We start from the raw sequence: 24,610 nt of genomic DNA on the forward strand, positions 1-24,610 counted from the left end.
ACCTTATCATCATGAAAATGGTTAACTAACAACAGTCTTCAACACAAACTTCCAGATCGAAAATTATCAGTAACTTCTGATGGCATTGTTTCTGTCTCAGTGGCAAAAATAGTTAATTTCACACTGGATTGCTAAAGGTCATTAGGTGTGACATTAATATATTGAACGTCAATGTTGGAAAGGGGGCATTGCGTTTTTCTTTAATTTCACGAGTTTAGGGTTTAAAGATCCTAAAAATGTGTTGGTTAACAAAGGATACCCATTTCATCCAATGTACAAAACGACAACTACATCACTTAAATTATCTTATTTGTTCCAGTAAATTCAATGAATGGTGCAATGATAACTTTAAACATCAAATTAAAATAGTTAGTTTTTGGCTGTAAATTGTTTTGTGTATATTAAGAAGTACGAATGTAATCAATGGTTGTTTCAATTGTAGTTATTAAAATGTGACACTTGCTGTAAAAACATATGTAATCACGTGAGGTATTTGTACGTTTCATCAATTACATGTTTATGTTTGAAATGAAGGTAATGATGTAAATTTATACACCTAAAAACATGTCAAAATAGTCATTTCATACAATGAAAGACCATTCCCACGGTTATTTTATGTGTAAACATGGTAAATTAAGGAAAACGTGAGCGATTAGTTTTGTACAATCTCCAAATAAAATAATTTTATTAAACCTACCACTAAATTTCATTCAACTTTTCCAGATGCCTCTACGATGAGAAAATGAAACATAAGGGTCACTAGTAAACTTTATTGCTTAAAACCGGTGATTTTATTTACAAATGATTCACAAAACAGAAATATCAAAGCTGTACAACAACCCACATCCTATTTTACAGCTTAAACTCTCCTCTTAAAAATTCATTCTATGGATTTGTACACTGATGGAGTTTCCCGGAAAAAATGCCCTTATAATGCCTGTAACAGGGGTTAACTACTAAAATTTAACATCGCTGTGACTTCACTACAGTAATCACCCGATCTGACATATGATTAGATCTCGAGTAAGTTCATTTAAAAATCAGACACTTTAAAACCTGGACACCGAGTCAATATAGTCCAGATATTTTGTACCGACTCCTATTAATGCCACACTAGATGTTAACCCTAAGATGGTACACACACAGTTTTGCTCGGGTAAAAGACTACGGATAACAGCCCACAAGAGAACAGAACCAAAACTGAACACCACTGCACCATAGGCACTGAAAGAGAAGCAGAGTGTTAACACATTAACTCGTAAAAAATTAGCAAAAGTATCCGTGTTGTAATTATACCTGAACAAAATTCGCTGATTAAAAGCGGCTTTCTGAAGGTGTGGTCGGTTATAGATGTAAAGACCAGAACCAATTATGGAATTGGCCAGCAGCATACTAGTAATGTCGCTCCGGGGCATTACTCTATTAGAAATTGAGAATGAAAGAAAGCAATTTTATGAACTATGTACGCTGTGAAGAAGTTCAATTTAGCAAATAATGATTTACCACATACTTTGCCACCAAATTTGGGTTAACAACATTAACCGACAAACTTGCATAGCTCGTTGCACTTTGTAGGGGCACGTAGAAAAATAAAATGTTGTGTCTATTTAGGGGCTTTAACCCTAACTTGTCAAAGAATGACATGGGACACTTTTTAGGACTGCTTTTAGCTGTACTGGCCATTGCAATAGGGAAACTGTAAATTCACCGTAACGACCGCAATTCACGTTTTTGTCCCTTACAGCTCCGTATACTATCGAAGTATGCACATAATCGAACACGATATGAATCGATGTATCAGATGATATGCAATATAAACAATCGAGAATAGAAATTGCGCATGTGTGGTTTGTGTTTGTGTGAGGAGGATTCTGTGAGAAGCATTTAATTTGACCGAATATTTTGCTCCCTGCTGATTTTTATTTTCCCCATTGAAGATGCCGCGTATAATGATTAAAGGAGGTGTTTGGAGGAACACCGAGGTGAGACATTACAGTTATAGAATTTATTTTATTATTGACACAATCCCGTTTGTTTATTAATGATGTTTAATGACCTTTATTCATTTAATGACTGTTACAGGATGAAATATTAAAAGCAGCTGTTATGAAATATGGCAAGAATCAGTGGTCTCGAATTGCATCGCTCCTGCATAGGAAATCCGCGAAACAGTGCAAAGCTCGCTGGTATGAATGGCTAGATCCAAGTATCAAGAAAACAGAATGGAGCAGAGAAGAAGATGAGAAGCTTTTACATCTAGCAAAATTGATGCCTACTCAATGGAGAACAATTTCTCCCATTATTGGCCGGACGGCTGCCCAGTGCTTGGAAAGATACGAATACCTGCTGTGCGTAGGATGTGGCTCCTAACTTCCAATTCTATCAAGGATTTTCTTATGTTTGAGTTAAAATTGATGTAATTTTTACAGGGATCAGGCTCAAAAGAAGGAAGAAGGCGAGGACGCTGCAGATGACCCCCGAAAATTGAAACCTGGAGAAATTGATCCAAATCCAGAAACCAAGCCTGCTAGACCAGACCCCAAGGATATGGATGAAGATGGTAACATTTGCCCCTATCTCGACGTGTTGAATATATAAGAATAAAATAAATGGAAATTTTAATGCTTATTGGCTAATATAATGCATTTTCGTAATTCAACATATTTCCAGAATTGGAGATGCTTTCTGAAGCCAGAGCTCGTCTCGCTAATACCCAAGGTAAAAAGGCAAAACGCAAAGCTAGAGAAAAGCAGCTTGAAGAAGCCAGAAGACTTGCTGCATTGCAGGTAAACATTTACCCATTCTTTTACCCCAAAATTGAATGCTTACCACTGGTTACTAACTGCATTTTTGAGTTTATTTACGACATGAAAGTTAAGAATTTATTATCTCGTAATGTTTTTTTAAACCTCAGCAGATACTTTAATTGAAAAACGTGTCTCCTTAAATACAGAAGTTATACCTTTCTAGGATAATGGTGGAGAGTAATCAACGTGTAGTAATGAAAAATACTGCTGTCATTTCATAGTGCCCATGTGTGCATCAAGGAATTTTAAGCCAACAAATTTCGAAAATATTCTTTAAGTTTTCTTTAAGAATTCTCTTTCTAAGTTTATGTACCAAGGTATACTTCTTTTGAAACTTATAATTTTTGTCCATTTCCACAGAAAAGAAGAGAACTGCGAGCTGCTGGAATTGAATTGCCTCCACGAAAAAAGAAGAAACGAGGTGTTGACTACAATGCAGAGATCCCATTTGAAAAACGACCAGCTCCAGGTTTTCATGATACGAGCACCGAGGAATATGATCCAATGGCTCCTGACTTTGCTCGCCTGAGGCAGCAGCATTTAGATGGGGAACTACATTCTGAAAGAGAGGAGGTAAAAATTTATGTCTTATCAGACATGTTTAGTTCTAGAATTAAGGCCGCTAGAAATAAGTCCGAGTCTCAGTTATTTTTAATTTAATGATTTAGGTGTTTATTATTGTTGTTAACTGTGAATATATTTATTTCCTTGAAAAGCATCTCTATGAATGAAAGATCTCTAGCTGTTGAACGTATTTGCCTGTGGCCATCTAAAATTTTAAATTTTGCGGCCTTTTTTCATTTTGAAAAACTCAAACTCTAACTATTTATTTAATGCCGAAGGCAGTGTGAATGGAGTGAAAGCAAGCAACATTAAAGTGTCTAAAATAAGTTACAGAGGTTCAGTGGTTGCCTAGTTTCCACAAATTCTTGTAAGAGCTGGGTATCTTTCCCTCTCGTAAACAATTAACCTGCTGTATATATTTGCATGGCAAACCCATTCATTGTGTGTGTCAGTGTAATTATATCATTTTGAGGTCTCTGATCTTTACTTGTTATTATATATTTATATAAAATATCCTCCATTCTTCTCCACACCCACATTTCAAAAGCCTCCAGTCTACGTCTATCCTCCTGCTTTAATGACCACGTTTCCGCGCCATACATAGCTACGCTCCATATCAAAGTTTTTACGAGTCTTTCCTTATACGTCCATCCAAAAACCTACCTTAACCGGTAGATTACCTAATAATAATATAAAATATCGTGATATAATATTTATAATATTCTGTCTTACTTATTCTATCAGAACAAATAATTCTTTCAAATTCTGATAAACTACATAACCTGGAGCAATAAAATTTTTTTTCATACCGATTAAGAAAGGGGGAAACTTAGTCAGGAAAGGTGAAAGGGTGCTGATTCCAAGTAGAAAAAAATGTCCTTGTCCTGGACTAGAACCATGGGTTTTCTACTTGCCAAGTTGACAAACTACCAATCGAGCTAGCAAAGAATCCTAATTATAGTCATGGGGGGGTTTATGCAAACAAATACCTTGAATATTTGGCCAAGAAGTGGTGCTGGGTTCCACATACTGCCAGAGAAATAGATGAACACAAAGCTCACATAGTAAGAAGAAAGAAAATAGCCATATTGACTAATATCCAATTAGACTAACCTTTGGGTTGGCAGGTCTCTGCCTGCCAGAGTGGCCAGTCAGGGGTTCAATTCATCCATAGGTAGGTTTTCCTCAATCCAGGGTTTGGGTGTTTGAATTTGTCTGTAGTTAGTTTCATGTTAAATCTGATGTGAAGGTCTAAAAAGGATGTTTCTGGATGAATCCTAAATATATGAAAATACGTAAATCATTAGGTAAGCATTGGTGTAGCAATTCACCCTGTACATATTTCCTTGGGTTTATTTTACAGTACCCGCTGAAGTGCAAGGATAGGAAAATGAGTAAGTGCTTAAGAGTGTTTGCCATTAATAGTTCATGATGGTTCATATGAATATTGTATGTTGTGTGAGCCTTTTTTATTTAATTTTTTTGTACAAGTACTATGGGCACTACCACGTCCCAATGGATTTTCATCATAGCATTGGGTTCAAAATTTCTCACAGAATGGTAAAAATGGCCAAATTGCATCTAAAGTTTCCATGTAGGCTTCCGCGGAGATTTTTATGTACGTTGTGGTTCTTTCGGGTTTTCTTCTGCATGTATCCATTTTCCGAACAATATTTTGCCATCGTTCCAGTTGGCTTCCTTGGACTTCAGTGGACCTGAGGAAGCCAACTGGAACGTTGGCGAAATATTGTCCGGAAAATGGATACATGTGGAAGAAAACCCGAAAGAACCACTTCCTACATCAAATTGCATCTAGCGTGGCTTAATGGCTATGATTTTATATGTTTTCAAAGTGTGTGAGTGATGATTGTAGAAGATAGGGAGGGCTGAAAGTTTGTTTAGTTTTTAGTAACACTAGTGTAAATTTAGGAAGGCTAAATTCTTTTGCATTACCATTGGATTTCATGTTTAAGTATTTTTTAAAGCGGTAATTAAAAGAATTGTTAGATTGCATACATGTTAGGATAAAATGTATGCCTTCCCCTCTTGACTCGAGCAGTTAAATCATAATCATAGAAAGCATCAAAATTGAATATTTTGAGTATGTACATAATTTTTTCAAGCTGTTATCCGTTTAATGAGTAACTTCTTTTTCTTTTTGAAAAATAAGTTTTCAATCAAAAGATGATGTGATCCAGGTATTCCCTGCGATTACTGGTTTCCCTGATTGATTTCAAAATCATATAACTTTGATATCTCTGGTCAAAATTTTCTGTTAGTTACCGAGACTAAAATATTGTAGGTGATTATTACTTTGCTAAAACTTCTTTTATTTTATTATCTTTTAGAGGGAAAGGCGAAAGGACAAGCAGAAACTGAAGCAGAGGAAGGAAAATGATATCCCTGTGGCTATGCTACAGAATCAAGAACCTGCTCGTAAAAGAAGCAAGCTTGTACTTCCAGATCCACAAATATCAGATCAGGTACACTAACTAATAGTAAATATACCAAAGAGAAGTTCAAAGATATTTTTACTTCCGATGACCTATCTTTCAGTTTTGTATGGTATAAAATGTAATGTAAGTACTGGGTCAGTATGGGCTTTCTAGTTAACACGTTCATTCATGTATCTGGGTCAAGAGACTTAATTTACTCTCAGTAATATATGTTCAGAATCCATTTATTGAGAGTGAATTGTGTTGGGTCATTCATTTGCTGGAACTATACTAAACCAATTGTTATTAACCTTCAGTTTTAGGATTTTGGTACCAAACCTTTAACCCTCTTAGGTTCCAAAGTTGCTCTGAGCGATTTGGATGAATTTTCTCAAATATGCCAGCATTGCCCTAGGCAACTTTTTTCTTGATGGCTATTAATGTAAATAATAATTGAAAATTTCAGAGTATAAGAGGATGCCTCGGTAGCTTAACTGGCCAAAACATTTGGCCGGACATCGAGGGATCCGGGTTGGTATCCCAGTCAAGGCAAATGGTTTTACACCATTGGTGTAAATGGTGTAAAACCAATGGTTGGCACCTCCCCGCCCCTACCGGAGTGTATTATATATAGATGGATGTCTGCCATAGTTGTCACCTGAAGATGACGTTGAACGTCGAAACCTGGGTCGTCTCGTGATAAAAATTTTCAGTGGATTCACAAAGTTACTTTTTTCATTTCTAATATGAACAGATTCCATAAAGTTGTGCCCGAAACCATCAATTAAATGGGGAAGATAGTTAGAACCCTCACCAAACACAACATAACTACATGGCATAACTGTGTCACGAAGGCATCTGACATCCTCTGCAAGACTAAGAAACGGCTCGCGAAGGATATTCAAAGTGTTGTCAGTGAGGCAAAATTTAGCTGTGGAAGTTCCTGTATTTGACACTAAAATGGCAAGAACGTCAGTGAATGACGAAGAATAGACAGCTGTGCCTCCTTGTCATTGCAGAGCACACTTGGACCAGACCAACCCACAATATTGACTTCAAAATCTCACTAGAGTAATTGTAAAAGAAAGCCATTGCTTCCCGTGGCTCTTTTTGGAAGTCATGGAAATTGCAAAAAGTTGAGCAACTTCAAAAGAGAAGATAGTTACACGCTTTCAAGCCCCTAGAAAGGTGTTTTCAACCAGAGAGCAGACGATTACTCAATTGGCCCATCAAAGCACACCTGAACAGAGGAGAGAGGTATACAGGTTTGAGATGGGAAAAAACCAGCATCAAGCACTTCTGACCTTATGATGCCAACTGCAGCACCTGCAAAACTCTTGTCCTAGCAATATGAACCAACCCAGTAAATCAGGGATCGGGGTGGTGCGGTTGCTAACGTACTGGCTTCCCATCCAGAGGGCCAAGGTCCGAATCCTGGAGATAGCAGATAATTTTCAGTGATATCCCAATCCCTGCTTAAGGGGATTTGTAGTAGTAGTTTTAGGGGAGTTGACCTACTGCTGTGGTCATTTGTGCCATAGGGGATGGATATGAAAGGTGGAGAGAAACCTGGAATCGACATTAGCCTACTCTTAATGAAAGATGCAAAGGTGTCCGCAGCTTAACGTCTCATCTGACGGATGGCATACTAACTCCAAGTGCCCTCCACAAAGCACCTCAAGTAGGGATCAGGACACGATGGAAAAATATCTGTCGCCACCAGGATTCGAACCCGAGCTCTCTGGGTGGGAAGCCAATATGTTAGCCACCACACTATCCCAATTCTGAGGTGCTTGAGCTCTTTGAGTAAGTATGCCATCTATCGAATGGAACGTTAAACTGCGGAGCCATTGCCACCTTACGTTAAGAGTAGGCTAATGCCAATGTCGGGTTTCCTTCAACCCTTCCTCCTTTCCCATCCACCCCTAATGGTGCAAATTACTTCAGCTGTCCTGTACCTCCCCCAAATCTACTACTATTATGGAGTAAATCTTGGAATTGTTGGATCTTCAGATAACTGAAAGTGATTCATAATCTATGTATCTTGAATCTCCTGGTGATTATGGCCTTAGTAATTTTGGCATATGTACATCATTGTTGGAGCCTCTCAATCTTTGACTAAAATAAATAATTGTCTTCCAAACATGATTCCCTAAGTCTAATTGTTTGGGCACTGCCAGTTATTTTATAATGTTTTGGCTCTGATCATTCTTCTCCCATGTACTTCAATTCATAGCTCCCTGTGTTTAAATGTTCAAAGCTGGGGTTCTGGCTGCTCATTTTATTTATTTGTGACCTTGCTAAGTATGTTTGTAGATGTACTTGTTAGCATATGATAACTCTTCCCTACCACGTTAAACCATGGTGGCAATGTGAGAATGGGGGTATCATGATACCTGTTATTTATAAAGCACACTTAAGTTGGCATTGAAGCCTTGTGGGGAGTGAATTCAGGTACCTTATAGAGTAAATAGGGTTTAAGATGCAGGTGCCACATTTGGGAAACTTTGACTAAAAGTTAAGGCTCTGTGATTTTGTAAATATATGGCTCCAATATCCTAAGTTTTAAGATTTTAAATTTAAGTTTTTATCCTATTTTAAAGTTATGAATACAATATGATAAAACTTGAGATAAACTACATCCCCATGGATCGAAACCAATTTTTAGGGTTGATTGATGGTGTTTAAATGTTAGTTTGCCAGTGCCCCCATTTTTTCAGAATCATTATTTAAGAAAGCAGTTTAATTTGATTGGTTGCCATGAGTTACAAGAAGGATATACTTTTTCAATAGGAACTGGAGCAAGTCGTGAAGCTCGGAAGAGCAAGTGAAGCTGCTAGAGAGGCAGCCACAGAAGCCAGTGGTGGTGCTGCATCTGATGTTCTCCTTGCAGATTACACATCATTGTCTGGAAGCGGTGGGGCATCTTCAGCCCTGCGTACTCCAAGAACACCTGCTCCTACTACTGACAAAGTTTTACAGGTACAGTAATCTCCTGGGTATCCAGTAAGCCCAGGATCTAGCCTAGACCTACACATTTTGTGGGTATCGATTCTTAGTGAAGTTATATTTCATTGTTTGAAAATACAGTTGCATTGCATAAATGCTGATGAGAAAATTAAGCTTCTTAACCTTGAGTTAAAATTTCAGCATTCAAATTCATTCTCATTTCAAATGCATCTGGAAAAAGTCACCAATATAAGTTCATGAATATTTTAAACTAATGGAAGGAACTAATCGTTCAGTAATATTTTTAATTTGTAGACTGCCTTTGAAGTGGTCCTGTCAAACAGCCATACTGTAGTATAAAAATATGGTGGAAGAATTTTATCTTGAAAGTCGTGGAATTTTTAAGTCAAAGTTAGTTTAATGCATGAATATTTTTTATTTTTATTGCCAAATTCCATTCTCATTTATTCCTACTTGCAGGAGGCTCAAAATATAATGGCTCTGACGCATGTTGACACCCCACTGAAAGGAGGTTTGAATACTACATTGCATGAGTCTGATTTTGGAGGGGTGACTCCTCAGAGAGATGCACTGACCACTCCCAATACACTTTTGGCTACCCCTTTCCGAAGTGTGCGTGGTGCTGATGGTAAGAACATTACTTTTAATATATATTCTTTTATCATTTGTGAAATGTCATTCTAGTCTCATGCTTGACACTTTTATATGGTGAGCTGGTCAAAAACTAATAATGATGCACGTAGTCTCAGTTGTCATCTTCCGCAGATTTTCCCAATTGCCTGCGTTTACTATTCAACCCATCGCATTCAGTCCCCACTTAACAATATGTTTGCATGATAATTCACTTCACTATGTGCCCTGTGAAGAGGTCTTCGTTGACTTAATCATTGTATACTCACATGATTCTGTGTATCATTTAGAGATTTGAGTGCTCTCTTTGCCAATTGTCTTGAATTTCATGCTGAAACACAATTAAGTGTTTTGTGATAAGTCCCACCTTTAATGCTGTCAAATAATTTATGAACTTTGGTTAAAGGTATATTTTATCGCATGGTGTGCATTTGACAATATCATGTTGATGGTTTCAATGAAAGAAGAAAACTAGGTATTTTCTTCCAAAATTTTTATTTAGTGCATCTAGTTTCAATGTATAGGTGTTATCCTCGGGTATCTGAGTGTGATTTCCTCTGCGTTGAAACTAGTTGTACCAAATAACAAGTTTTGTGGAAAATACTTAGTATTCTTCTTCCATTCGAAAATGAATTTCCACGTCAAGCCTGATACCGTCGAGTATTTTGAAGCTTTTTACTTTTCACTAAAAATGCAATTTTTTCTGGAAGACCATAGGAAGCATGTATGGTCAAATTCAGTCTGGTTGGTGGGTGACATCGGTGTTTACGTTGAGTCATTTTGATGACTATGCATTTACTCATGGTCTTCATTTACTTCTTTCCAATTCCTCCAGGGCGAACGCCAGGGACTGTAGGCACGGTGAGTGTAGCTGGAGGAAGCAGCTTTGGCACACCTTCATCAGATGCTGGCCAGAAAATAGGTGGCACTCCTACACCAACACCTGTGCGAGACAAACTTAACATTAACCCTGAAGAAGCTCTCGATGTAGGAGACACACCCCAGGCTGTTCGCAGTTACAGGAGACAGGTTTGTGTTCATCATTCGACCTGAAACTGTGAAGAAATTCATCCAGAATGGCTAGTTTAAACCCATTTATTGTAAAAATTCTTTACATTCTAATAGCATGAATACCTTGTTGATGAGAAAACTTTAGTAGGCATCTGGCTCAAATCTTTGGAAATCAATGCCTACACCAGTGCCAGGTGAAAGATTATTCACCCACTTGTGGGGTTTAGGGTTTTCATCATATCCTGAGCACTTGACCAGTTATATACTGCTTTAATGCTTGTTTTGCAATGTCTTTTGCCCTCGGGTATTCTCTTCATGTCATTGTCATTCTCCAACACCACAATCACCTCATCCAAATATTTTCTCCTGTGCAGTCTCATTATAATCTCTAAAATGCGTTATTATTTTGGTGGTACAAAATAGATTGTATTTAGTAGTAGAGTTAGGAGTTTGATTTTTCTTATCGCTAATGGTGAGACTTTAGGTGCTGGGATGAGAGGGCAATGTTGAGAATAAGTAGAGCTTTGAAATTGTCAGAAGTTTTTTTTATTTTTTCTACCTGAAGTTTTCTGCCAATGTGGTATGATATGTTAAGAGAATCAAATCCTTGAAGTGTTGCAGCAATGCAGAGGAAGTTTGTTCCAATAATTTTTAGAGCACATTGGTGCTGGATGATTTTAGGCAGTGTCTGTATCAGCGTTGGTGCAGAGGAAAAAAATTCATCCTTTTGACAGTTTTTGGTCATGGATTGAAGGCTCGCATCTTGACAACTGATATTCTCATCAATAATGTTATGTATCTTAATAAAATGTAGAGCTAGCTTAACAAAGTCTTGCACTAATCAAGAGTTCTCTTAACATTTCTTAAAGTGGGCTTTAGAGTCTCTTCACCGGCACTTGCAAGGTTCGCCTTTTTTATTTATAATCCTGTTGTTCTTGGAATATACGACAGCCAACCATTCTTTGCCTTAAATTTAGGAACAAATGTCCTTCAAGTCAACCAGTTGAAGCTTAAATCTAATCACCACAAATCCATGCATGGAAAAATTGCTGTTGAGACTGTTGAGTACCATTTGAAGACTGCTTTCTTTACATTTTCATGCTTAGTAATTTTTAAGTTTTTTTTTTGACTGGATACTTAACTTTTTTCAACAGCATTAAATTTTTATTCATGAATTTTCTGAGTCTCTCTTGAAGGTCAAGGTGAATAGGATGGAAGTGGGGAAAGTATGTATGCAAAGACAAGGAAAATAGAAAGCCTTGAGTCAAAATCAGGTGCTCAGATTCCTTGAGGTTTGCATGGTGTATAATGCAAAGGGGCCACATTGATGTGAAGGCAATCCTAGTTGGCCATCCAGTTGGAAGCGGGGACTAGGGGGGCAAATGCTGGATAATCAAGGTTTTACTGTATGAGGTTCATTCGGGTTTAAAGTCTCCTAATTTTAATGGCAAACTACTTGTACCTGGAAGTTAAAACTCCTGCTACTTCTCAATATAATCTCCCTGCGGACAAAAATATTTTTCATAATTTTGACACCATGATTATATGACAGTCAAGAACGCCTCTCTAGGGATTCCTTTTGCCCACTGGAAAAACCTGGCTGGTCCATGGCCAAGGCTTCTTGGGTTTTTTGTCACATGACCTTTAGTCTTGTGTGAACTCTTGCACTCATGCACAAAATTATTTCACATCCATAGCACCATCGCCACAAGTCATACTTGATTGATGATGAATTTTGATGGGTGTTAAACCATACGAATGAAGAAAACGGTGTGCTGTTCTGGTACACTAATGCCCATATTTTTAATATCTTTTTATATCCAATCATTAGTTAATGCGAATATATGGAGATTATAAAAAATCTGATTTTATAAACAAATAAGATTGCTTTTTAGTGAATGTGAACATTGTAACCATGGTAGCCCATCAGTTATTGAGCTGTTTAACAGGTGGTTTTGAACTTCACTAATGATCATAAAACTGAGTTTTGACGGTTAAAGTTAACTTTCAGTTTAACTAGACATTATAAAACCTGGCCTAAATTATGCTATTTTAAGTATTGGAACTCCTTAATCTAGTGGCAGCTATATAAACTCTGTGCCCTGAATGGTGCAACCAGCTATTCCTTGTATTCATAAAGACACATATTTTAAGCTCAACCATGTCTCTCTTTCAACTCCCATTCCCGATAAACAACTGGATGACCTCAGAACTTAAACGTACTCATATGTAACATTCATTTTATATGCATGAGTCCCATTTGTCTTACTTTTTCTGCCTTGTATATCTTTTCCTCTTCGAGAAGGTCAATCATTTTCAACTAATCATGAATCATGTCAATCTGCTGTCACCTGTTTCTACTCACATTGACTCCATCTGATATGATATCAATGTAACCAAAATATCTCGTTTACATGCAAATGGAAACACTTGAGCTATAATTTACAGATCCTTATGACTTTAATTTTATATGTATCTAATTTATTGAGCAGTTGAAGGAACAGCTTCGGCAAGGACTTAGCTCCCTCCCAACCCCTAGAAATGATTATGAAATTGTGGTACCTGAAGAGGAGGAGGAGGGCACAGGGGGGATGGACATGGAGGACCTGGCATCAAATGAAGAAGACCAAGCAGATGTTGATGCAAGACGAGATGCTGAGGAAAGAGCACAGCGTGAGTTGCAAATCCTCTTACCTCTGTAATTGAAGTGTGTGTTCTGTTTCAATGCAACAATTTCAGTCTAAAAATCATTCACACTCTGAAATTGTTGAATTGAAATGCATATTAGCGGATTATTCCATTAAAATTTACTGTTGCTGGATCTCCCGCAGTTTCTTTGGAATTTATGTGTTCTGTATTAAGTGTTCTATTTGAAGAACATTCCCAACTATTTCCAAGTGGATAGCTTAAACTATCAACATTCTCCTTCCAGTAACTATCCGGGGAACTACATAACCGTGGTTACATCTAAACCTTTTGGGCTTTCTCTGTCTCTTCATCTACATTATATCATTAATGTTTGTTAACTTCTGTGCTCTCAGAATCATCCCAACTTTCCATAGCACCATTGTGTAATGGTTGCAATTCTCTTTCATCGTCTTTTCTGCTGCTCTTGTCTGACCTATGCAAAGAATTTAGAGTGACGATGGCTACAAAAATCTAGCATTTCCTACTACCATGTACAAAATCTGTACAACTGGTCTGAGTCCCAAAGTTTTCAATATGCATTATTTTTCATGGGATGAATGAGATTTAGATAGCTCCCCAATGTCTTCCTTGATAGTGTTTTTTTTATTTCACTATCAGTTAAACGGCTATCAATTTTTCAGTCCCATTGGTTCTAGATACCTTTGCAGTTAGCCTTAAATTTCTTGTGAACTCCAGCTGTGAAAGTGGAACATTGTTTGGAAATTAAATATAGCCATGCACCAATTATCTGATGGATTGATTATTCTGTGGTCTCAGCAGGAGGTATTCCATTCTTTCCCATCTGCTTCTCTTCTCTCCCCTCTATGCTAGTGGTTAATGGCGTTCAATCGACTGCAAAAGTTTTCCCTGGCTTATTAAAGTGAAATACTGGTGCTTTTAATCATACAATTGCACTTCTTAACCACTACTCCATTTTAGTATGGTCTGAGCTATTCATGCATACACTGCTGTCAGCATATTACCAGTCTAATTTATGTTTACTTCAAAATAATTTTTTTTAAGTCACTGCTTTTTATCTGTGAAAACTGTTTTTGAAAATTTTCTTTATGTAAGTATTATTTGGTATGAGAAAATATGGTGGCTAGCTTATGTTTGTCATTGTGGAAGGTTGATTGATTACCTTGACTTGTTATCTGTAATTTAACAATTGATAGTAGTAGTAGTAGTAGTTTTGAGGGGAGGCGACCGACAGCTAAGGTCATTTGCGCCATAGGGGATGGATAGGAAAGGATGAAGGGTGGAGAGAAACCCGGCGTCGGCATTAGCCTACTCTTTACGAAAGGCGCCAAGGGGTCCGCAGTTTAACGTCCCATCCGACGGACGGCGTACTCACTCAAAGTGCCCTCCACAAAGCACCTCAAGTAGGGATCGAGATACCTCTGAAAAATATTCAACACCGCCGGGATTTGAACCCGCGCCCTCATGGTGGGAAGCCAGTACGTTAGCCCCCGCACCATCTCGATCCCCCTTAACAATTGATGCAATTACATGTATCTAAAACACATTGATTTTCTGTGAAGTGCGAAAGTGTTGCTGAAAAATAGCTCCTTTTCAAACAAAATTAAATAAAAGTTCATATAGGGAAACAGAAAGTTTTTGATGCGCAAAAACTCTGCAAAAGAATTATTTTACTTTATTTCCTCATTTGAAAGATAAAGGTTCTGAGCTCAAGGGTTTCAACTGTTTTTTACCGACAGTATGTAGGATTTGAAAAGGTAATGGTATCTTTTTAATAAAAGTGATTTAAATGTATTTTAAATGAAAATAATTTTTTTAAAGCTGTTTTGCTGTATCCACTGCATGTTTTTCTGAATTTTTTAAAAATAAATTAATATTTTTATTTCATCAATCATAGTTTTAATTTGAGTTTTTTTTAAATTTCTTCCCACTCCAATTTAATAAGTCCATGTGGCCTTAACTTGTTCTCTTGTTTTACTCAAAAAAATATTCAGGTGAAAAGGAAATGAAAAGTCGATCTCAGGCAGTGCAGAGAGATTTGCCTCGGCCGCAGGAAGTTAACATGGCTATCCTACGTCCGCCCAATACTGAACCTCCTTTAACAGAACTTCAAAAGGTTAGTTATGAATAGGGTTGGAATAATTGTGTTAACTTTTAGTTACAAAGTATTTAGCCCATTGATGAGGCCTTAACCCTCTTAGTGCGGCGGGCCGATATATCGGCTCTTGCGTAGGCTATTGTTTAAATCGTTGTAACTTATGGTTTTTTCTTTAATTATTTATGGTTTTTGTGCTATCGATAGGTTGAATTCCATAGAATTACATTACTAATTTTTTATTAGCAATTTTAAATGCGTTTCAAAAAGTATAATTCCTACTATAATTTTTCATTCGGTTTTGTACATGTCAGGAAGCTCAGCCTAATTGTTTGCTCATTTTTTTCTGAGTGGTCTTTCCACTATGAAAAGCGACTGAAAGGCTACTAATCTGTTTTCATCTGTAATCTTTTGAATGTGTTATGGTGTGGTGGTGTTAATATATAGCTGCTTATTCAGACTTTGTTGATACGATGGAAATAAGAGCTTACAGATAAACTGCTTTGTAATCATTTTGGTTTCTCTTGCCGTCCATCCGATCTAATCAATTGCGCCCTGTGTGTTGGATTACATTGTCAGCAGTTCTCTATGAGTTAGAACTTCGTTTTTTTCTGCTTTTAGATTGTAAGCACATTGCCGCAGTCTCAAGGAAAGGGGAAAAGTCCCAATTTGACTCAGTGAGATCAGCCTTTTCAACAAAATCGAACTATGCAGAGGCTGACAAAAAAATTTGCAATTCACTGGTTTTTCTTTATTTATTTATAATATTTTCTACATGTCTTTTTGATTCTTTATTATATTTAAATATCGTAGTTTTATTGAAAAATGATATTATAAAAATATTAGTATTGTGTCTAAAAATCGAAATATTATTGCTAAAAAAATATTCTTCAAATTTATAATACTGTAATAATTACATTTATTTTTCATATGATAAAAATGTAAACCATCATTATTAACTACAATATATTTAACTACAATATATTTAACTACAATATTTTATTTTAAAATAAAAAAACTGCATATGGATATCAAAACAAATAACTTCATAATGTTTTTTTTCCTAAGGTGATACATTTTCTTAAATTACCCTTCGCACTTCTCACTAGTACCCCTGGAATCCCCGCCGCACTAAGAGGGTTAATCACTTAATACATGTATATATGTTAAGAGTGGAGCACTATCCCAAGACATGTAATAAGAATGTATACTATTTATTAATGTTTCAGGTTTATTTTGGGCATCATCAAAAATACTTTTCTGTGTCATTTTTTTATGTCTTTATTACAATTTTTTTCTCATGAGCTTGCTGACATATCTGAGATCATCAGAGACTTTATCATATTTTTACCAACTTAAAAAAAAATACTTTTTCTTGGTTCCTAGTGGATCACTATTCATAGTTGCATGCCCAAGGTCATTAAACTTTTTTAATTATTTCATAAACTTTCAGAAATCAATAATTTTCAAAATATTTTGGTCCAGTGAAAAGTTATTCTTGTTATTTTAAATGTGAAAGGTTTAGGTGGATCAGAAGTAGTTTAATCAAATTTGATTTAACACAATTACTGCTAATATTTGATACTGGACCTGTTAATGCAGATCAGTATTTTTTATATCACCAAGTCAAAACCTTGTAATTCACTTGAAAGCATTTAAATTTCTGGTTCAAGAAATTTAGCACCTGTCACTCAAGACTTTCGGTTCTATATTTATCATCTGAATAATTTTTTATGAATAAGTGTTGTAAAATATGATTTCGTGTATTGAAGCAACCTCAAGCACTCAAACATGTGCTATTGCATATGGCCTTGCAGCAAAGTATTCCTTAGTTGATTCATTTATGTTTCTTATCTCAAAGGCTGAAGAGTTGATCAAGAGAGACATGCTCACAATGCTTCACTATGATGCAGTCCATTCTCCAACCCCAGCTCAATTAGATCAGAGAGCTGGAGGAAGAAGGAAAGGCGGACCAGGAGGGAGCACACCCATCATGTCACAAGCACAGCACTTAGCTTACTTGGAGAACCATCCATATGTCACTTACCAAGATGAAGACCTTGGAAAGGTTTGTTGGAAAATCTTATTCACTCAGTTATCCCAATTTGACCCATCAAATTTATAACCCAAATTCAGATGTGTGAATTTAGATAAGTTTTTAAGACCCTGACAGTTTTCCATATGGATTTTTGTATCTAAGTTCATTTTAGTATTGAAATAGAGTGCTTTGACCCATATAATGCCAGTAGGCTGATCTGTCGATCCTTGGGGTGTTATGAAAAAATACTGCATGCCAATCTTTGTGCCACATTTGTTTACATTCTAAATTTAAAATGGAGTGAAACCAGGAGGATTAAATTGTAATTAATATCCTGTAAATGTAAAGAGTGGAGGTAAAATATTAGGCTTCACAATAGTAAGATTCGATTCTATATAAATTTCTATCCATATTCATCAAAATAGTTTTGACATTTTTATTGTATGCCAGTTGATGGAAGCTGACACCGAAATGGCTTACAAAGGTTGAAAGAATATTTAAACAGATTGAAAATCATGCTAAAGCTGAAAATTTGAATTTGGAGAATTTGGTAGAAAGTTTAATGTTCACATTTAAAATCTGAGCACATTACAGAAGAAGGAAAGAAAATAATAGCAATGAAAACCGAATTTTATGTCATGCAGCTATTTTCTCAGATTTAGAATATATATTTAGTGATAGAAATAGAAGGATCGTATGAGTCATCAACATATGATATTGAAAAGTAAGACATTCTTTCTTTCCTAAGGGCCTTCGATGGTTTGGAAAGTATCAATAAACTAAACTTCATTTTTGTGTACATTGGTAAAAAAGAATTTAATATTAACCAAATTTGTTGCCAAATTGTAACATCCCTGTTATCTTAAGTATCAAATATGTTGGTATTTACACAAAATGCATCATATGTTTCATAATATTGACATAATGAAAAATTTTGCCTTATATTATCACTAATAAACTCTGGAGTGAACAAGTTATGAAGTGAATAAGTTACTCCATCCTGAATTGCCTACCCTTGAATTATGCTCCTCTATTACAACTTCAGCTTGCAATGGAAGGTCAACTGTCACAGGTTTGCACATTTAGTGCATTCATTATTCCAGGTCCCTTCCAAAATGTACTAACAAGAGTCTACTGTGCTTCTTGTGTCTGCACCATATCCCAGATGAAGGCTACATCGTCTCATAAACCATGACAATGTCTTGAATGAACGACAAAAGATTTTTTCAGCCATCACGATTAAACATGCAACAAATGGTACCTAATTTATACCTGTACAGTTATTATTTTCCCTCAGAATTCTTTATATTTTCAATACCTTACTCTTCCATCATGAAGAATTTAAGATGGCTCTGTGTAATATTTTATTTTATCTATGTTGTAATACAGACTACTTTCACTATCTCACTAAACAAATTATACAACTTTCCCCATACAGGCACGTGAATTGCTGAAGCAGGAAATGGAAGTGGTTAAACATGGAATGGGACATGGAGAATTATCCTTGGAAGCATACTCCCAAGTGTGGGTGGAATGCTTGGCTCAAGTAAGTGTGGAGGCTTTAGTAATTGCCTAGAATTTAAGAAATCTTGTCATTGGACATTCATAATGCATTCATGAATTCATTATTTATGCATTTGGTGATGTATTTCATTCATAATCAAATTTCACCTAAGTTTCCATTGCTTAAATAGGAAATAGAAAAGAATAAAAGTGGCATACTTCATTATGGAAAGAATATGCTTCAAGTAGTCAAATGACACATTTTAGACCAAAATTTATTTATCTATTTTGGTGAAGATTAAAAGGTGTTATGTTTTACATAATTGTGATAAATTCATTCTCAGGTACTGTTTCTTCCTTCACAAAATCGATACACCCGAGCCAACTTGGCCAGTAAAAAGGATCGGCTTGAATCATTGGATAAGAGGTTGGAACAAAACAGGAGCCACATGACACGAGAAGCCAAAAGGGCAGCCAAAATGGAAAAGAAATTGAAAGTTTTGACTGGAGGATATCAGGTGAGATTTCAGCATAAGTTAATTAAGTATAATTTTTCCTTTAGTGCCTCAGGAAAACACAAATTTGTTTGAAATGTTTTTTCCGCAGTGAAAAATGCTGTTAAAAATGAGCATGACCGATTTCAATTATTGGAATCATCTCGTGTCTTTAATTATGAAAAGCAAACAAATACTTCTGTATCATTAAAAATGAGGGTGTAAAGAGTTGGTTGTGGGTAAATGTTGAAGGGTGTGTGATTAAGAGGAATGGTGTGTGGCATATTTTTGTGTGGGAATGGGTTGCCTCTGGATATTTTTTGAGGATTATTAAATGTAGTAATGGGGACTGGTTATGCATGAATTGTTTATTCACTTTCTTCAAGGGGTAACATCATAATATTAAACTTGGCATTTAATTTCCTGATCCAAAACTGGTGAGATAAGTTTGAAGAAAAAGGAATACGGATTCCAATATAATACTTGGATTTGGGGACTCACCTTCAGGATTAGGCAGGACAATTATTCATTAGCATGATTTTTGCGAGAAAAATTACAATGATTTGGTAGTTGAATATTTGGAAAGTCATTTATTTCCTAAACAAAATTATAGCACCTTCTCATGAACTTTGTTCAAAAGTTCTTAAAGTTAATATTTTTTTTAGAATTCATCACTCATGATGATAATAGGTAGCATGAGAGAAATTCGGAAGAGAGAGAAAGGTTGAAGGGGAAAGTCAATGTCAAAGGTGAGTAGTTTTAGTTAGGTTAGGTCTCTCAATGCCTTCATATTAATATGTCCCTCTCCCATTTTCTGCCACCACTTGAATTCACAATAATATCTCCCAAGCAAATACTACCTCTGCATGGTTAGACTCGAGGATCTTCCCAGGGTGTTTACAATGTACATCCTACTACACTGTGCCAACTTACAGCTTTTAGCTACACCAAATGATTTGTTGTAATGCTCTGCATCCAAAATCAATACAGGTGTTTCATGATATGTAGCAGATTCTGTCGGACCTATGCATTTATAAATTCATATGTCCTACAGAATAAAGGGATATTGGGAGAGTGTGGCAGTTGAAATACTAGCTTCCTACCCCAAGGGCCAGTGTTCAAATCCCAGAGGTGAAAGTATTTTTCCCTGGTATCCTGATTCCTGCTTGGGGTACTTTGTGGGGAACTCTTCATGTGAGTACGCTATCCATCAGATAGGGTGTTATAGTGTTTACCTTTTAGAGAGTAGGCTAATGCCAATGTCGGGTTTCTCTCCACCCTTCCTCCATTCCCTGAACATCCTACTCTTGCAAAATTACCTGCTTATTGGTGCAAATGATCTTAAATGTTAGTCACTTCCTTTAATGACTACTACCAATGCCAAAACGAATGTTCATATAGACCTAGGCAATAAGTAAGTTATATAATGGGAGATGATAAAAGTTTTGTATATCACATCTGAATATTGAAGTATGTTTTGCTCTGAAGCAAAAATACAACCTTAGGAAACAAGGCATAGGTAGATTCATGAGTTATATTGGTCAGGAAAATTATTTTCTGATTTACAAAACACATTTTAGCATTAATCTTGGGAATTAATCAAGGAATTACTGTAATTCAGATTTTTCTTGGCTACTTATTGATATCAGTTAAATTTAGGAATGAGATGCTTGATGTTCTTATACCTCAAGACTGCTGGTAATATGATACTATTTTTATTGTAGTAGTAAGCCTGAATATTTGACTTGTGATATAGGGACAAAATGTTTCTAAAAATATCAAATGTATGCATTAATAACTGACCTTAATGGTAACAAGTAATATCATAAATATTTAGTTGCATTTTAGTCTGTATCTATTATCCAGAAAAAACTTGCATCAATCCATCTCTGATTAAAATATTTTTAATGTCTTTTTCAGTCCAGAGCACAAGCCTTAATCAAGCAGCTCCAAGAACTACATGAGCAATTAGAGCAAGCCCACCTGGAACTGTCAACATTTAAATTTCTTCAACAGCAAGAGATGGCTGCCATACCAAGGAGGATTGAAGTGAGTACATGAAAACAATGCAGTAGTATCTTGTTAAGAATATAATTTGATTTTACCCAAGGGCACAAACCTATATCATATTTAGGGGTAAATGTTTTTGCAACACGTGAAATTGCAAGAAATGTTAGTTTACTTTGGTAACCTGCAACCTTATAGTGTGCCAAATAACATATTTTTTCAATAGTTTTTACTGTAAATTTCTTGAAGTCTCAGTTCTTTTTGTGGAAGTGCAAAGTTTCTCTCTTTACCCTCATCATGAAGGAATTCCACAAAGTTAAACCTGAAACTGTTATGTTTTGAAGTCTCAAGTTTTTCCAAATTTATTTTGAATTTTCTTATTAGCCATATCCCAACAAACCCCTATGGAGAATGGGAATTAGGATGGCAGAGAGAAGTTAGCAAGGTGTGGTATGAAAGGTAGTTGTGCAGGGAGAGAAAGAGACTTATTTACAACCATATTTTGAATAAGAGGCAAAAATCGGCTGCTTCAATGTTGAAAAGAGCTGTACTCAACCTCGGACTTCAATGAGCAACCAGCGAAATGATCAAGAGAATTAAGAGTCAGGTACAGGTCTAAATGTGAAGTATGACATAGTCACCTCCACAGTCATTTTTCTCTCAGGACTAACATTTTTATTTTTCTTAATGTTATTTGCTTTTCCAAAGCAATATATTTCCTGTTTAATGTTTATTTCCCTTCTTGTTTGTTTCCTGGTAATATAGGCAGCTAATATTTTTCATTCTCATCACTTTAATTTGAATATCATTTGTGGCAGTAACAATGCCGAGTGTGGTAGTGGAAACATTAACAAAGATATACTATAATTCCTATTGTATCTTATTCCGGTTTAATTCAAGTGCTGCCGTAAGAGCCTTTTCTGCTCAGAAGTAAGCTATCCAGGCCATATATCATGTTCCTATCTATACCCTGGGTAAACCTATTTTTGCTTGAGTCAATATCTTAACACTACCTACACTGGACGTACTAACTTGTGTTTTAAATGAGCAAACCTTGATAAATTTCCAAACAGTGCTGATTACTGTGATTACTCCACGTTCAAAAAATAATATACACTCTAATCAATACTCCAGCTTTATTTATCTATAAGGTACCTACCATTCTGCCTCAGTCCTTTTCAATAGAATTACCAATGTAATCAAGGGGGTCCTTTTTATAAAATGAGGGTCAAATTATTTCTTGCCAGAAAGTGTTACTAGCAGTGTCTAATTTTCTGAAAGACTTATTGTCAAAAATGTAAAATGGACTTTATTTTTGTTTTTTACTTTGTACTATCACTTGTTGTATCCATGCAAATAGTTTTCCAATAGTGAAATGAATGTATTATTATTGCTGTTTTTTTATTTTGCAGTCTCTTACTGATGATGTCAACAGACAAACTGAAAGAGAGAAGGCATTACAAAAGAAGTATGCAGAGTTGGCTTTGGCCCTGGAAGAAATGAAGCATTCCTCGTAGCATACCTGGTATTAATCTACCTCAGAAGATCCCCATGAAAGAAAAAGAAATTATATCCAAGAATTAAGATGATCGGCAAAATAGATTGTTTATAGTCAAAATCAAGAATCAATTTTTATAATGAATTTTATTGGTAACATTAAAAAGTTTCATAAATACAAACTTCTCAATAAGTTAAATGTATAAAAATAGAATTCTGCTGATAAAAGTACAATCACTAATAGATGGCCATGAACTTCTATTAACAATAAATATCCAATATTGACATTCATATTGGTGTTTTGTTTTCAAATGATGTTCTCGTATTTAGAGAGTGCACCCCACGATTTTCCCACCTTCAAGTTTACTGGCAATTTAACTTGCAGCTTCCACATCTCCTCCATTTCAGATTTGACTATGTGTGCAACAGTTTCTAGTGCATCTGTGGAAACCTACAAATCATACACATGAATTATTTCATGGTTCATTTTGGTGAAACTGTAATAACAATTCAAATAAAGAGGTGTTTACCTTATAAACAAGCTTTGCAAAATATGACCTAATTAACATTTACATCATAGTATAAATAAAATCAATGATTATATATTATTTTACCTATAAAATTAAAAAGTTGGATAGAAGTGCATTATGCAAGAAGGACACTTGAAAATGGTACTCCTTTTTGTTAATGCCTTTGTGTAAATGCTAAATATTTGGCTATCCTGTGGTGCCCATCAGTTCAAAATATGTACCAAGTCTAAAAGATTTAAGTTCTTATCTCAAAAGTGAGGAAAATCTATTCTTCAGCTAGATTTGTCAGTCAATTGTAGTCAGAAAATAATCATTCCTTTGGCTACTCTATTTTATAGGAAAAAGTAGTGCACTTCATGACACTTGATTTTGGAAGAAGAGGTAGAGGTCGATTTCAAGTATGTTTGACTCTCAGAGCTCCAGTACAAATTTTCCAAATTTCTGAAATATTTATGACTAGTCCATCTCTTAATTTATTTTCAACTTTATCTAAGGACTTTCATGTATTTTGCAAGTTTATTTGAATTCAATGTCAATAAACTGCTGCTTAAGGTAGTATTAATTTGTAAGTTAAGCAAAAGATGATAAGTTAGCCCTTGAAATTTAGATCCTATGCAACTTAATGCCTTATATCTATTTGCAATGTATTGGCAGCTAACTAATTTCTTACAAGACTCAATTTGCCGTGCATGCTATAGCTTTCAAATCCTTCAGTATCAGACATTCATACTTTTCTAAAATTCATATATGATGTACATTTGATAACTTTTTTGGATTTATATTCATGGATTTTTATTTTAATAATCCAAGCGAACTTGATTATGTGAAAATTTTAGGTGAATCTCAAAGAAATCTAGGTTCAATGATTTTTTTAGTTGTCACTGAACCACAGGAAGAAAAGTGATTTTCAGCCTATGCTGACCCACATCGCTAAATCAAAGTGGTTTGAAAAAATTGAAGAGATCTAGCAAACATGATGCTCAAATGATTCATCCTAACATCTGCCTTTCGGGCAGTCGCACATTCAGAAAGAACTGCAGAGGTAGACTCTTGGTATGTCACTACTTCTTTCTTCAGGTAGGCCAAATTAATTTGCTGAAAATTCTTGGGTGACAAAGAGCCTGAACATTCTATGCATCATGATGGCAATTTAGCATGGCATAAATTTCGAAGAAAAAAGATAATTTTCATGTGCTGTAGACCTATGGGACTTCAAAAAAAAATTCCTCCCATAATTTCCCAAGAATTCTTCCAAAATGTATTTTAATATAAAAGTTGGCAAGGAGAAAGAAATATTCGTGATTCCATAAAATTCCGTGGCACTGATGATGCCAGTATCAATTGCTAACTTTGGCATCTTTG

General features: G+C 35.7%; 3 protein-coding genes across 3 annotated transcripts in view; 1 reads left to right on the forward strand and 2 right to left on the reverse strand.

Annotated features, from left to right (window-relative positions):
* Positions 1-756: 756 nt before the first annotated feature.
* On the reverse strand, positions 757-1,764 carry LOC139686759 (uncharacterized). Its single transcript, XM_071583794.1, has 3 exons — positions 1,511-1,764; positions 1,297-1,419; positions 757-1,224 (listed from the first exon to the last, which is right to left on the reverse strand). The coding sequence occupies exons 1-3, from the start codon at positions 1,681-1,683 to the stop codon at positions 1,050-1,052; spliced, it is 471 nt and encodes a 156-aa protein (XP_071439895.1). The 5' UTR covers positions 1,684-1,764; the 3' UTR covers positions 757-1,049.
* Positions 1,765-1,834: 70 nt separating this feature from the next.
* Positions 1,835-23,075, forward strand: Cdc5 (cell division cycle protein 21). Its single transcript, XM_071583795.1, has 16 exons — positions 1,835-1,982; positions 2,083-2,348; positions 2,430-2,560; positions 2,671-2,786; positions 3,168-3,380; positions 5,720-5,854; positions 8,600-8,788; positions 9,236-9,404; positions 10,242-10,435; positions 12,910-13,090; positions 15,079-15,200; positions 17,041-17,247; positions 18,656-18,763; positions 19,065-19,238; positions 21,135-21,263; positions 22,634-23,075. Exons 1-16 carry the CDS (start codon positions 1,938-1,940, stop codon positions 22,736-22,738), a joined length of 2,484 nt encoding a protein of 827 aa, XP_071439896.1. The 5' UTR covers positions 1,835-1,937; the 3' UTR covers positions 22,739-23,075.
* Positions 22,912-24,610, reverse strand: part of PolQ (DNA polymerase theta) — a 38,151-nt gene continuing 36,452 nt past the window's right edge. The window contains 1 exon segment of the mRNA XM_071583948.1: positions 22,912-23,169. Coding sequence (XP_071440049.1) covers positions 23,026-23,169 — 144 coding nt within the window. The 3' untranslated portion in view covers positions 22,912-23,025.

Source organism: Hetaerina americana, unplaced genomic scaffold (assembly GCF_022747635.1).
Source record: "Hetaerina americana unplaced genomic scaffold, ioHetAmer1.1.p SCAF_15, whole genome shotgun sequence".
NCBI lineage: Eukaryota > Metazoa > Arthropoda > Insecta > Odonata > Calopterygidae > Hetaerina > Hetaerina americana.